This window comes from Rattus norvegicus, chromosome 7, assembly GCF_036323735.1.
Source record: "Rattus norvegicus strain BN/NHsdMcwi chromosome 7, GRCr8, whole genome shotgun sequence".
NCBI classification, from domain to species: domain Eukaryota; kingdom Metazoa; phylum Chordata; class Mammalia; order Rodentia; family Muridae; genus Rattus; species Rattus norvegicus.
This window is the reverse complement of record NC_086025.1, coordinates 100,346,842-100,362,582: the sequence shown is the minus strand read 5'-3', so window position 1 is coordinate 100,362,582 and position 15,741 is coordinate 100,346,842. Positions and strand designations below refer to the sequence as shown.

General features: G+C 43.2%; 1 protein-coding gene across 2 annotated transcripts in view; it reads right to left on the bottom strand.

Moving 5' to 3' along the window:
- Window positions 1–15,741, bottom strand: part of Tg (thyroglobulin) — a 184,898-nt gene that overhangs the window by 129,664 nt on the left and 39,493 nt on the right. For both annotated transcript variants that reach the window (NM_030988.2, NM_001270783.1), the window contains 4 exons: window positions 13,341–13,511; window positions 8,864–8,980; window positions 6,836–6,951; window positions 3,642–3,750 (listed from right to left, as the gene is read on the bottom strand). In NM_030988.2, the coding sequence (NP_112250.2) occupies window positions 3,642–3,750; window positions 6,836–6,951; window positions 8,864–8,980; window positions 13,341–13,511 (513 nt within the window). The remainder of the gene's footprint in view (window positions 1–3,641; window positions 3,751–6,835; window positions 6,952–8,863; window positions 8,981–13,340; window positions 13,512–15,741) is intronic.

The window sequence follows — 15,741 nt, the reverse complement described above, 5'->3', positions numbered from 1 at the left end:
ATTGCTAAAGCAACTCATGTTCACTTCTGTCCCATCTCTCCTCTTCATTTTAATCTGAGCACTTCACACCCTGCAAAATGTTTTCATCATCCAATTCATTCTTTTGCCACTCAGTGATTTGTTCTGTTCACAGCTTTAGCTGCCAAGCCATTAGAGCCCTTATAGTCCTGTGATGCCTAATAAGGAGTTAAGGCATTCCAAAGCTGTGTGACCTACATGGCTGTCATGTTCTCAACACTGGGAAAGGTCACAGTGGTCATATTTAGAGGAAGTTTCACATGGATATAGTGGGTAACAAAAGGGTTCCTCTTTCCAGATCTCATCTTTCAGTTGGGGCTGGAATAACCCATCTTTACACAGGAACTTCCCAACATTGATTCCTATGATGCTAAGGATCATGTGCTCCTCTCACAGGTTCTAGGACCATAGACTTCAGCTGGGCAAAGAGAGCAGGTTGTGCTAGACATCATAGCAAGCTGGGAGTCTATGTCCTCCCTCCCAATATTTATGGTCCTTTCCCACAAGTGGCTTAGGGGGATGAGTAGAACTGAACATGACAACCCTTAGGGAGTGAGAAATGTTTAGAAACTATGTTTCCATTTGTAATGTATTATTACCATGCTAGAGAAAGGACTGAGTTTACAGCAGAGGTAAGAAATAGTCTGATCAGTAATGGAAAAAAAAAAGCAAACAAAAAACCCTAGGAGGCTGAGTCCAGTCACCTTTTCCTTCCAGTACAGTGGGGACACATCTTGGCTTTAAACAGACAGAAAGTAAAATAAAGCCACAAGCCAATTTCTGCCCTTGGTTTAGTTTGGCAGCAACGAGGTTCTCACTTTCCCTTGTAATCCAAATATAAACTTCCAGGAGACAGGAGGAGGCAAAAGACAACAAACACTTAAATGCAATTGTATTTTTAAGTGTGATAAAAGGCTAAATTACAGTTTTCAAGGGACATTTTTGGCTGGGGACTCTTTGTTTTGGCTTTTATTTTTAGAAAACAATCCCTAAGCTTTGTTATGCTTAAAAACCAATGGTAGAAACAATTGTGCATTGAGGCGGAAGTCATAGCAGCCTTGGGTATAGATCAGAGAAACCCAACACCAGGAGACTCTGATAACCTATACACACTCTGGACCATTGGGACAAGGATGTGAAGGAACAAACATGGTACTTGTCCCTGCAGAGGTTGCAGGATGTGACTGGGTCAGCTGTGTCTGTTTCTTGCCCATCTAACACCAGCTGTTTCTAGCTCAAGGCTGAGGCTGCAGGATCTAACTGCATGTGCCTTAAGCTGCAGGCCTCAGAGAACACCATTTCACTCCCCATTCATCTTCATTCCAACATTAACATCTCATGTCTTGCCCCCATTAGCTGTCTTCTGGTCCCTGACCAACAGAAAACTTCATAAGAAGATAGCTGTAGAAAGTCTTACTTTTCCAGTACTTAACAGGATAGGTTTGAGGGGTAACAGGAGCTACCTCATTCCTGACTCCCAGATCCACATAAGACCCTATTTTACTGGTATGAACATTAAGGTCCACAATATCTGGGAAGATTCCAGAGCTCAAAGAGCTATCACTATTGTGGTTCAGGTCACATGTCTGCCTTCAAGGCAGAAATAAGACACAGAAGTCAGAAATCCTGTCTCTCAAAACCACTGAAAAGCTACAGTTCTAAGAACAAGGACAGTGGAAGGAGCTACAGGACACAGAGCAGAGCTTCACGTTGTTGGCATCTCACTGACCCTGCAGGTGATAAGCAAGCAGGAAGCGAGCAAGATAGGGCAAAGGAATCTAGGTGACATGAGATTAGAGACATTTGCTCCCAGGAAGCAGATTCTCTTCCTGCTATTCCTGTGTTACTTTGACAATGCTGAGGTCCCAGCTTAGCTATCCAGGAGCCGGCAGAAACACTGTAAAGGGCTGGCAAGATGGCTCAATATGTACAGTCTCTTGCTGCTAAGGCTGACAGACTGAATTTGATCTCTAGAACTCATATTGTAGAAGAAGAGGAATTAATTAAAGTTTTTCATTGACTTCCACATGCATGTTGTGGTACATGTGTGCCAACTCATGAACATACATAGATGATAGATAGAGAGATAGATAGATAGAGAGATAGAGAGATAGATAGATAGATAGATAGATAGATAGATAGATAGATAGAAGGTAGATAGGTTGATGGATGATAGATAGGTGATAGATAGACAAGCAGATATTTTTAAAGATACATGGAGTATTAAAGAGAGCCTGTGTTTCTCAGACCTTCCTTCAAGTTTCCATAAAGCAAAAAAAGCAGACATGGACTAATGAGTTGATCAATATATAGTAGAATATTCCTTGCTACTTATATGGTCTCAGGCTAATAAGAACTTTATATTCCCATCTTCTCTCTTATCCCAATCCACCCCCTTCCTGTCTCTCATTAGAAAACAAACAGGGAGCATACAAGGGCTAGACCTAGGCCCTTTGTACATATGCAGCAGATGTGCAGCTTGGTCTTCATATGGGTCCCCCAAGAACTAGAGCAGGGGCTTACACTTATTCTGTTGCCTGCCCATGGAGCCTGTTCCCCTAAATATGCTGCCTTGTCTGGCCTCAGTGGGGACAGGATGTACCTAATCCTGCAGTGACTTGAGGTGCCAGTGTGGGTTGGTTTCCTGGGAGGGACCTTCCGTTTCTCAAAGGTGACAAGGAAGGGTGATGGGGAGGGGCTGTGTGATGGGGAACTGGAAGGGAGAAGGGCTGCAAATGGAATGTAAAGTGAGCATAAATAAATAATGGAAAAAAAGGAAAGCAAAAAGTGATCTAAGGGATAATAATAAAATACATTACATCATATGAGGATAATCTATTTTCAATAAACAAAACAAAGCAACAAAAGAAATACCAGGTCAATTAACAAACATTAAAAAAAGACCTTGATATCTTAGCCTAACTCATCAACAGCCTCAAAATCTATCATCTCCCAGGTGACACACATGCACAGAGCCACCAGAGAGGGTCTCATGAACATAAAGATGGAATAGAAAGTCCTTTAGTCTAGACAGTGGTGGGAGATAGTGGACGAAGGAGCCAGAAGGCCTGGGAGGCATGGCTGCAGGGAGCTAAGCCAGGACCTGTGGGAATGCCACATATAAGCAGGGTGAAGGCCTTGGTATGCATGCACCTAGGCCAAACTGGCTGAATGTATGTTTGCACTCTGGTGCATGCACCTAGGCCAAGCTGGCTGAGAGTATGTCTGCACTCTGGTGCATGCATCTAGGCCAAACTGGCTGGGGTACATGTTTGTACTGTGTCTCATGCACATAGGCCAAGCTGGCTGGGTGCTTGTCTGCACTGTGTCTGTGTTACCATTGGCTCATTGGTTCCTGCTGAATGAAACTCACAGCCCTGGCAGAATAGGATCAAAACTAGAATTGATGGCTCAGATGAATGTTACAGAAATCCTTTTGTAGCTGCTGGGAGGCCACTGCCTGTCTGCAGAGGGCAGGTGGATTGAGCCTATTTCAGGTGGGATCAGGGAGAAGAGGGTTTCATGCATGAAGTGATGTAAGGGGACAGTCTCCTCCTCACAGAAGCATCATGCTGAAACCATTCTGAACACAATCAAGGGGAGCCCCAGCATCGCCAACCTACCTTTCTTCACATACACAGCCAGAGAATCCTTGCCACTATTCCTCACTTTCACCTGGCACCTAAGGCTTCCAAAGCTGGTTTCCTTCAAGCTGTCCACAGCATCTTCTTCCTGGAAGTGGATAAGGGCCCCATTATCATCTGGTATTTCCAGTAGTTAAAAAAAACACACATACATACCAAACTCTGTCCACAGTTATTGAGGGGTTTACAAGGAAAATTAGTGAAGACATATGGTTCTGAGCTTTCCTGGTCTATTAGAGGAGCACACGTGTGAGCAGTAAACTCCTATTAATGGTGATGGCAGCTGCACATAGATGTACAAGTGGAGAAGAGTCTGTTTCAGGGGTGCCAGTGATTAGTTCTATGGAAAAGGAGAATGGAAGAGAGCTTCCCAGAAAAACTGAATGTGGATGGGGCTCTGATTGAAGACCAGGAATTCTTTTCAGTAAGATGGGAAGTGGCCACAGAGGGGAGGAAGGAGGCATCAGGAAGGGGAGGCCTTGCACATTCTGAAGCTTAGAAAGCTCAGCCAGACCTCCACAGAACCTGACATTCTTGGTCACCTTGGTTCTCTTTCAGATTTGCTCTCAGCAGTTCCATAGGTGAGTGGGTAGGGCAAAGACCATATTCTTTTTTTTTTTCTTTATTAACTTGAGCATTTCCTATTTACATTTCCATTGTTATTCCCTTTCCCGGTTTCTGGGAAAACATCCCCCTTACCCCTCCCCCTCCCCTTCTGTATGGGTGTTCCCCTCCCCATCCTCCCCTCATTACTGCCCTCCCCCCAATAATCACATTCACTGGGGGTTCAGTCTTAGCAGGACCCAGGGCTTCCCCTTCCACTGGTGATCTTACTAGGATATTCACTGCTACCTATGAGGTCAGAGTCCAGGGTCAGTCCATGTATAGTCTTTAGGTAGTGGCTTAGTCCCTGGAAGCTCTGGTTGCTTGACATTGCTGTACTTTTGGGGTCTCGAGCCCCTTCAAGCTCTTCCAGTTCTTTCGCTGATTCCTTCAACGGGGGACCTATTCTCAGTTCAGTGGTTTGCTGCTGGCATTCGCCTCTGTATTTGCTGTATTCTGGCTGTGTCTCTCAGGAGCGATCTACATCCGGCTCCTGTCGGTCTGCACTTCTTTGCTTCATCCATCTTGTCTAATTGGGTGGCTGTATATGTATGGGCCACATGTGGGGCAGGCTCTGAATGGGTGTTCCTTCAGTCTCTGTTTTAAACGCCGCCTCCCTATTCCCTGCCAAGGGTATTCTTGTTCCCTTTTAAAGAAGGAGTGAAGCATTCGCATTTTGATCATCCGTCTTGAGTTTCATGTGTTCTGTGCATCTAGGGTAATTCAAGCATTTGGGCTAATAGCCACTTATCAATGAGTGCATACCATGTGTGTTTTTCTGTGACTGGGTTACCTCACTCAGGATGATATTTTCCAGTTCCATCAATTTGCTTATGAATTTCATAAAGTCATTGTTTTTGATAGCTGAGTAATATTCCATTGTGTAGATGTACCACATTTTCTGTATTCATTCTTCTGATGAAGGGCATCTGGGTTCTTTCCAGCTTCTGGCTATTATAAATAAGGCTGCTATGAAAAGACCATATTCATCCATGGTTTTCCTACAGTATTTGCCCCTCCTCAGGGTTGCCAGTCATGACATTTCCCATGAGGGCTTTGTAGGGGGCAAAGACTAAAGTACAGGCTACTTGAAGGCACTGTCTCTTCATGCTTTCTTTACAGAAGAGATGGGGACCTGAGGATGGAATGAAGGGCCAGGAAGAGCATTAAAAGAAGGGGCTGTGAATGCCTGAGAAGGATTGAAATACGAACCCAGAGCAGAGAAAGCCCCCTCTGTTATCTCTTCTTGTTGTACCCTGATTGGGCAGGGGGATGGCTGAACTTAGGAGACTGAACTCCTGCACTGCAGCTCCAGAATCCCAAAGGAGTGGGGGCCAAAGAGCCCAGAAAGCTATGAGAGCTGTTGGGAATGGGATCCTAGACTGGAACAAGGTGGATCCATCATGTAACCAACATCCAAGCTGCACCCCAGCTACATTACTGCACTGAGAGCCCAGGGCCTTGGGGGGAACCTTAACAAAGTTCCATGCAAGACTTCCTTTGAAACTTCCCGCTGGCCTAGTTAGAGATTGGGGGAGGGGAATAGCATTGACACAAGTGATATCTATTATAGTAGAATTTGTACCAGAAATTGTCCTGTGATTTATCTTGGAAGGCTTCTTCAATCCTCAGAATCTCCCTGTGATGTGTTATTATGTTATCTGAAGGACCTGGGAGCTAAAGAGCAGGAGATGAGTGGTAGGGACTGATATCTGCATCTATGTCCTTCCAGCATTTCATTTACATCTATCTAATAAGCTGCTAAAACTCTGGGAAATCCTCTCCATCCATCTTGCAGGGTATCACTCATGAACACTCTGACGTCGCCACGTGCACAGAGAACAGGAACATGCAGTGCCCACCCAGTACAGGTGAGGTCTTAAAACTGCTACCACACTAAAAAGATACAGATATGCAAAACTCATGAGAAAGTCACGAAAGAAAAGGTTTATTATGTTAACTAACACACACACACACACACACACACACACACACTAAAAGAGGCTTCAATACACAGACATTTTTCTAAAAGGAACCAGAACAATTTAAATGGACACAGAAGAAGGAAACTTGCAAGATGAAGCATTAGGAACAATGGAAGCTGGGAATTGATTTTGGCTGGATGGCCTTCTATTCAAATGCAAGGGTACCATCTAAAATTTCCTACCTTCCAATAGTTTTCGGTTTTAGAAACAGCAATCCCATGGAGTTCTTTCTGACAAATATCCAACTTTATTTTTTTTACATTTAAATCACAACCACAACCACACTTGAATTCTACAATGGAAGCAATGCTGGGCCTCAGAACTCAGGGGTCAGATGGTACTCTGGGCTCTGAGCAATAATTCCTTAGCCTGAGGATCCAAGCTGCATTATGATGTAAGTAATGGCAAAGGACAACGAGGCCACTCCACACTAAGGTACCATCCTGATTATCACATACTATACTGGTCCTGCTGTCTCTTCCCTAGTGGCTCTGGACCACCATAGCTACCATTGCCAGATTCGAAGTCTGTAGGCACAGGGGCCACCGGATCACTTCACAGGAGCAGGAAGCTGCCCTGGCTTACCTGATCAGAAGTCACACAGGCAAAGTTGTCTCTTGTCCAAGAATAAAGATCACATGAAACCTCTGATGACATTGAGGACACTGTGACGAAGCTGCAGGCTTCATCATCTGCACAATCTGCAAGAACCACAGTATAGTCCCTTCTGAGCTCTCAGGTGATGCCGAGGGTGGGATAAACCCACAACCTGTCCTTCCCTTTATCATGCGCATATCTCCACTATTCACACACACACACACACACACACACACACACACACACACACACACACACACACACATCTCTTTTTCCATAATGCCCCTTATTAACTGGGGACTAGAAAGCAGTGTCTTTCAACCAAAAAATGGCTTATCCCATTAGAACTCAAGAAAAATGACTGATATTGGTCCCACATGTCTTAACAAACTTCTGCTTTTTGACCAAATCAACTTGATTTTCACTGCAAGCAAGATCCCACTTCAGACTTAGAAATAAGGGCAGTCAAAGCAACAACCATTCTGGATCAGTATCAGAACTATCAGGTTAATTTGTGCTGACCCAGACCCAGCACTGCTGCTATGTCCCAAGCACACAATGTCCCAGTGAGCTTTTAACCTACTTCTTCCTTTTCTTCTCCACCCTTACATTCCATTCTTCATTTTACATAGACTTCCTTACAACTTTTTTTCTCTAATCAGTGGTACCTATACTTCTCCCTGCCACAGCCATTTCATGGCCATGTGACCTTCTGCAACGTTCTTTTGATACTTATCATGGGAATAATTATGCTTCCCATTCCTATGTTCAAGTTATAACCACCACTACATAATTTATTAGGAGTTAGGGTCTGTAAAGAGGTAACCAAATAATGTGAAATGAGGTCATAGTCTATGTCTAATAGAGAGAAGAGACTAGGACACCTATTCACAGGGGAATCTGTGTGGAAACAAATCAAGAAGATGGCCATTGAGACACCGAGGACAGACCAATGCTTCCAACCCCTTGCTTTCAGGACTCCAGTCTCCAAAGCCATGGGAAATAAGTTTCCTAGTTGAAGATTTCCAAACACCACTGATTTATAGATCCCGCCTGCCTATGACTAAGATAGTCTGCTCTCATTTCTCTACAAGACTGTATCTATCCAGACACGTCTGATATGGTATTCTCCCTCTAACTTCTGTCTATTGTTGTTCCCTTGACTTAGGCACTGAATTTCACCTACTTGAATAAAGTATCTCCTGGTGCCAGCAAAGATCCTAGCCTTGTCCTTTCTGCTAGGCTCCCTCCATACAATTCTATACCTCCGTTTCATTTCTGTCTGCTGCTTGCTTTCCAAAGCATGCTGTGTTAGAAAGGGTGATGGTGCATGTGTAATATCCTGTGCAAGAAGCCATCCTCATAGGTACACACCAAGTCAGCTCTCCTCCTGTCTGCCCAACCTTCCCCTTGGCACCATCTACCTAGATACCACACATACCATTTGTTCTACAGATAATTTAGTTAAGCCCCACTTCCTGCTTTGTGTTATGTTTGGAATGCAAGCAAGGGCATAAGCTTAGCCTAGACAGAGACACTATCCAAAGCAGATCGTTATTCAAAGTACGGCACATGACCGTTCTTGCAGGCTTTGATATCTGCTAGCCTGGGTTGAAATTTAAGACCTGTCACTTGCTAACTCCATGTCATTAAACAAACTATTCACACTCCAAATCCTTTTTTCTCGTGTGAACCTTGGGATCACTATGGGATGGTTATAAAATTCCTAGATGATCCATAAAGAGGAGTGCTCACTGAGCAAGAGTTGGTACTCCTACCTCTCAGTACACAGATTACACAGGTGCATGATAATACACAAGTATTTCAATTTTCTAATACTCAGTGCAACTCTTGGCAGTTAGTAGATATGAGATAAACTGCAAAGAACTTAGAAATTGTGCAAATATTTCATAAACCAAGTTGCTTCTGATGTTTCTGACTTATTAAAATTTTCATCACACTGAACAGTGGAGTTTTCTCTGGCTCTGCCTGTATGCGTTTCCTCAACTCACTTACCTGCTAAGCACTGCACCAGTGGGGAGTTGGCACTGGGGACTCTGGACTTGACTATCACAGGAGAACTGGCATCAAAGATAACCTTGGATTCTGGAGCTTTCTCAAATTTCCGCATCACTGGAAATAAGCAGACCTGTGAGACGAGAGCCTGAAGTGTGTTTAGGACATTTGCATGTGATTATCAGGTCAGGATAGAAAGTTCTGTTACAATCAAGAAGTCTCTGGACCTGTCCTCACACTTGGTTGCATAAGTGTCTCACATGGAGCAGTTGCCATTGGTGGGAGCGCCAGCCTCCTGCCTCCCCACCAGTACTCAGCAGTGTAACTCGCTGAGTCTCCTTTTCCTCTCCTATTCTCGGAAGTAAAAGGAAGATGGAATATTATGTTGGACCTTTTATCTAAGCTCTTCTCATCGCTAACTATTTTTCTCCTATCTAATCATCTCTTTCCCTGTCTTTAAATGCTAATTATGTTGCACAATGATTACATTGAAAATAAACTCCCCTAAAATAATCTGAATTCTGAAGTGAGGTAAGCTATTTTCATAGGACAAATCAAATATGTGCATATGAGTTTTTGCAAATTTTGAGGTGTGTCACGTGGCTCCTGCCTTTTTCAGACTGTATTTACTTAAGTGATAGGTTATCATCTGTTTCTCTAGCTACTGTCAACACACTTGAGGTCCATTTGGTATGATTCACAGACCCACATGTTCATGGAACTAGACAAGTAAGGAGATTTAAAAAAAAGAAAACTAATTTCCACAGCGTTATGGCTTGGAATACGTTCCTCACAAAGGGTAGAAACATGAGGGTGACAAGCAGGGAAATCGAGCTGTCTTCCAAACCACAGAAGCTCCAATGTGCCTGCTGCATGTTTCTATCAGAACACAAACGTTATTTATAGGCTCCTTAAGCACATTCAGTCATCATTACAGACCTGGATGTAGGTGCTCATTATCATATACATCCCAGCCATTATAAATGAGTCTTGTATCTGCATAGCTCTGCACAGGGCAATAATCCATATTTTAGATGAAGAAGCAGAAAAAAGTAGAGGATACACCACATAGTCTTCTCTCAGCTTTCATATGTAAAACAGGAAAATGCTGAAGTGTTACTATAGAAACAACATGCCTTAAATGTTCTGATGCTTTGGCATAGAGAGCAGCCTGGCAAGGCAAACAAAAGGAAGTAACTGGAAGAGTCAGGGACGAGAAAGGAAAAGCAGGGGACAAGGGGCGTTTGCTTGTGAGTAATACAATGGTGTAGGAAAACTTTTTAAAAATGAAGAAATAAAACATTTTCTGAGTTTACTAAGTGACCCTTTGGTTGCTGAAGTCACCAGGTTCATGAGCTCAGCCCATACTCAGCCTTGCTCCTCATAATCCTGCCTCTCTTTCTACTTTTCCACTTCTTATTTAGTTTATACTCCGGAAGTGCTAGTCTAGCAAATACCACAGCAGAATGCTCCCAGTATAACTAAGGTTGGGTTCATATGGACTGCATGTTCATGTTCTGGTTAAACTAAACTTTACAGGTCTTTCCATTTCTAGCGAAGTGTACTAAAAGTGCAGCATATTTATCTCTCTGCTTACAGACTACTCAAAGGATTCCTGATGGTGAGGATCTTCACAGTGCTAGGATCGCCATGAAAAAGTTCACTGCCAGCAGAACAGAGGAGCAAGTAAAAATTAATTTGGGGTTTCAAATGTTCTGTTTTCTAAGTATTAAGGAAGTTGTAGAGGAAGCCTGAGGGTTAAAGTTAAAACATCATATATCTGACAATAATGACTCCTGCACAGCAAATCATGGCTATGAATGTGCCCATCGCCCTCCAGGATAAGGGGAATGAATTGATCGTATCTGATCCCTTGCAAGCTGGCACAATGACAGAGACACTGGATGAATAGCTGGGTGGCTAGATAGACACATGGTCACATGCTGGAACTCAGAGTGTTGGTGCCATTTTCTACCTTCTCTCCTGAGGGTGTATAGCCACAGAGACTTAAGGGACACAATGTGAGGAGAATTAATTCTTAAAACAATCATGGTAGAAGCATCATGGAGAGATCACTGGACTGAACAGGAGGATGAGGGAGGAAGGCATGTCCAACCTGGGATGTGTGAAGATAACATGCAGACCTGGGCAGAGGTAGCAGGGGAATAGAGAATGGAAACACCCAAGGAGACACTGTGAGAAAATGGGGAGGCTAAAGTCTAAAGCCTGTGTGTTTTCTGATAGAATAAATACAATGTGAGTCTGCACGTTCCCTCCCCAGAAGAAAGCTCCTCTCCTAGGTAAAAAGGGACAAACTCCCCCAGGAGAGCTGTTTGCTAACACAGAAATAGCTCATACCTCCAGAAAGGGAAATAATCTCACAGCTTTGCCAAAGACGCTGAAGATGCCCCGAAAACTGGACAAAAGTGAGTGCCTTAGGGACATCCTCTCTAGCTGTCTGCTTAGCTGTAACTCCTGAACACTTCTTATACTGCTGATGAAAACATTGTTTTCTTTCTGAATCCTGGGTAGAACAAGTTGCAAATGCCTCAAAATGTTGTGGTCATTTTCACACTGAACCATGGTAGACAAAAGAGGGCTCAAAGCAGCTAGACAATAATCCTGAGTAGCCAATGAGCAGCAGGGCTGCAGTGCATGTGGCACCACCTCTGTAGACACTCTGCAAGCTCCTGGAATGACACCACTTCCTGGTCTCTTAAAGAATCTGCTAGTGCCATCTAACTCCTGTGGTGTTAGCCCTGCCCACAAGAAGAGGAATTGAAGAAAACAAAAGGTGTTTCTGGACTGCTCAGATGGCTCATTTATATTACCTGATTACCTCATTCAATTCCTGAACTTACTTGATAGAAGGATGGGAACTGATTTGGTTTTCTGATCTACACACAGATGCACATTAAATAAAACAAAGTATTAAAAAAGAATTCTATTGGATTTCACAGGGTATACATATCATCCCCCCCAAAAAAATGTTTGAGGTTTGTCATTATTTTTCTGGAGAAGAGGAATAATGGCTTTGAGCATTAGGAAATAATTGCTTCTCATTGTGTGTGTGTGTGTGTGTGTGTCTGTGTGTCTGTGTGTCTGTGTGTCTGTGTGTGTGTGTGCTGTGTATAAGTGAGAATTTGTGTATGCACTCTGACCCACACACATGCATGCACACCTCACACCTGTGTATTGAGGAAATACGTGAATATGAATAGAAGCACAGATCAATATAACCAGAAGCACAGGGTTTAGGGAGTGAGGTGCATCCGAGAATGAATCTAGTTAGGTTGTATCCCAGTTTTAGGCTAAAGATAAGCACTTTGACATTCCATGTTTCTGTGTCTTCAGCTAAAATATTGGAGAAAATAATTTCTACCCTTGGTATACCACAAGTACAATGTGATGAATACATAAACTCCTGGCACACAGTGAGCTCACATATGCCAACCCTCTTCTTGCACGGTTAATAGTCTGGCCAGCAGAACTCACCACAACCACAAGTGGTCCACTAGGAAAGGAGAGCAAGGACCAGCGCCCTCAAGTAAAGGGAGAATGTATATAAAGAAAGAGTTGAGTCCTAAGGACCAAAAAGGGGAAACTAACACAAAGAGACCTTGCCCATTCTTTCTGCTCCCTACCCTCTGCACCTCTTCATGAACAGAGGAGGACCAGGTAGCAACAGCTTCTGAGCCCCAGCTGTCTGAAGTATCTGTTAGCTGTACTGGACATGGTGAGCTAGTTTATTTGGAACCATATTTGGATCCTCATATTGCAAATGAGGAAACTGTGGAGAGTTAGTGAGTATCCAGGGCTGCACCAACAGCAAGCAGACTTTGGGGACTAATCCACTCTGACACCACACCTTTCTCCTCTGCTCTGAAGACTCTTTTCACACAATGTATGGGAGAACTTGAATGCATTCCTGGGACCATCTCATCTACTACCTCACTGAAGACCAATTTGAAGAAGTATTTGTTGACATTACAAGATGATGCTGGTTCTCATAATATCTGAGAAAATAGACTAGGGACACTAGTAATAAGAAAGGTTGAGCAACTCATCCTAAGTCACCCCAAAAGGAGATGATGCAGTTAGGAGAGATAACCAGTAGTCCCCAGCTTCCAGCTGAGAGAGTAATGCTACCCAGATCTACAGAAGCAAGCTTCCTACAAGAGAGGAGGCTTCAGCAGGTCAGCTTTTATGAAAATTCATCTTTCTTTCTTGCTATGTTACTCAGGGGTAATGTTGATATGATTCCTGAAACATATTTACAAATGAGTCAACAATGAAAAAGAAAGCACAAAATATAAGTAAAGGAAAATTTTCCATTTCATTGTTCTTCCAACTTCTCTGTAGGTTAAAAACTTTTGGAATTAAGTAGGAGACTAATGGCTTCTGTGTGTGGTTCCTTTCTGAAGGTCCCAAGATCCTGATACCAGAAACCAGAGTGAATATAATAACCAGAACATACTCAGACACTGGGATTCTGAGAGTCCAGCCTCTGTCTGTAACCACTGTAGTCTCTGCCCCTCGCTATCCACGCAGAAAACTTCTCCACTGTCCATGTCCTTCTGGTTGGCTTGGTACTGACCATTCTGGTCACACTGTAGGCCGGCCTCATCCCTCTGACAGTCAGTGACACCTAGAACAACAGATGGATAAGCAATGAATTATGAAACTCTATGATTCCCTTGCTCTCTTTCAACTTCCAGGACCTCTAGACTGTGGTGATGTCAAAGTTACATGGGTAACCCAGACATTCTGGCTGAAAGCTCTTAGTGTATCCACCTTCAGCAAAGAACACCACTGAGATTTCATGTCATCCATAAAGCACCATTCGTAATGACTCTGAAACCTGTATTTTGGAGTCATCAGTGATCATAGTAGGAAGTGAGGCCTTCTACCATATGAGGATACTCAGAAAGTCACCATCTGTGGTATTTTCAGTAGATGCTGAACCTGATGGCAATTTGATCTTGGGTTTCCAGAACTCCAGAATAGTGAGAAACAGAATTCTGTTGCCTATAAAAGCCATGCAGGTCATTTGAAATAGCTGTCTGAACATCTCCAGACCCCCAACTTAGTCTTGTCCAATGCTACAGTTTTTCCTGGAATTGAAACCTCTCCTTCACAGTGGTAAGCTTGGTCAGTGTTTCTATTTCCTTGTAAATAGGTGCTTAGTGACTACATGCATCCTATTTGATGGAAGCTTTATGAAGGCAGAAACTGCATCCCATGGCATTGTCCAGTGTCTAAAATGTACATCACCCTCCCAATGTCCATGAATGTAAGCCAGAAGTGGATCTAGGGCTGAACACTTCCTTATCCCTGTGTTCAAGTTACTGCTTCATCCTGGAAGTCACTTCTCCACCTGGCCCATAATCTTCAGATCAGTCCCTCAATACTTCTTTAGATTCAAGAGGAATAATGAATGTTCATAACAGTGTCCCATCCTCAACAGGTGCACAGAAATGTCAACCCTGAACCTCAAGTACTCTGTGTGTGTGTGCATGTGTTTGTGTGTGTGTGTGCATGTGTTTGTGTGTGTGTGTGTGTGTGTGCGCGCGCGCGCATGCATGCGTGTGCATGTTGGGGAGGTGTTATCACACTTTAAATATTTCTCCTCTGCTTGCTATGGACTTGACATTGTGTCTTTCCTGACTCATATGCTGAAGCCAGTCTTTTAGGTGCTAGAATTTGAGGGTAGGACTTTTGGGATCCAATTATGGGAAGGTGAGGTCAGAAGTATGGGACATAATGGGTTGAATTTATGTCTTTAAGCAAAGAGGGGGCCTGGAGGTCTCAGTCTTTGTACACACAGTACAAAAAGTCCTGTGAAATAAGCAGCTAGAGAGAACTGACCTTGAGAGCTCTATTCCTCCCACCCCCTATCTCCCACCTCTGCCATGTTGTCACACTGATCTTCAATCATGAGAACCACGAGAAACTAATGCTTGTCACTCTATCTGCCCTGAGTCAGATCATATACTAGGAATGTGGCACCATTGACCTGTCTCATGGAGAACAGATTGACACTCACAGAAGAGTAGCTGCTTGATTTCAGCCACCATGCTGGTAAGGAGAGAGAGGAACCAAGTTGTCTCTGATTTCTGCAAGCTTCAACCATGGTCTGTTGCTCCCTCCATTTCTACCTTGTTCCTTTCACAATGAGTAGCAGGCCATAACACAAATGTCCTTTTAAGGAAATACTGCTTTGTCATAGGGACAGCATGCTAGGTCACCTCCACTATGGGTGGAATGTTTGAGGGGAAATAATATTCTGGTGTCACGAACATTGCATGCTGAGGGGTTTCTGTTTTAGGAAATGCTAAGCTTCTACATAGAAAACCCCTCTTATTATGTATCTGGAATTATTTCTATCTGATTGGCATAGCTCTCCTTCCCCAGGATACTTCCCTTATCAAAGAAGGTGACTTCCTTTGCTTTAATCACTTCTTTACAAATTTTGGAAACTATTCACATTATAAACAATGAAATTTTCTTTGTGTTGACATAATTACAGATTTATATAAAAAAGATCTATTACAAACCATGGATCCTTTCTAGGGCAATCCTAAGAATAGTTATGTGGTTGTCCAGTAGTCCAGTAAAATGAAATCTGATGACATATGGAAGTCCAAGTCCATGGGGTCTTGGCCTTCCATGGATCAGAAAAGACTGAACACGAGTTACAAAATGGTTATAAGTATGGTTGAGAAAACTCTCCCACTTCTGGTTCTGTAAAGGTTAATTTACAAAAGTCAGAAGTTTCAAAATTAGATAAAACTAAGCTCAAAGGTCAGCTGAGTTAGCTGTGTGAATCCAGCTAAGTAATCTCACTTATCTGAGCCTTTATCTTATCTGTAAAAACG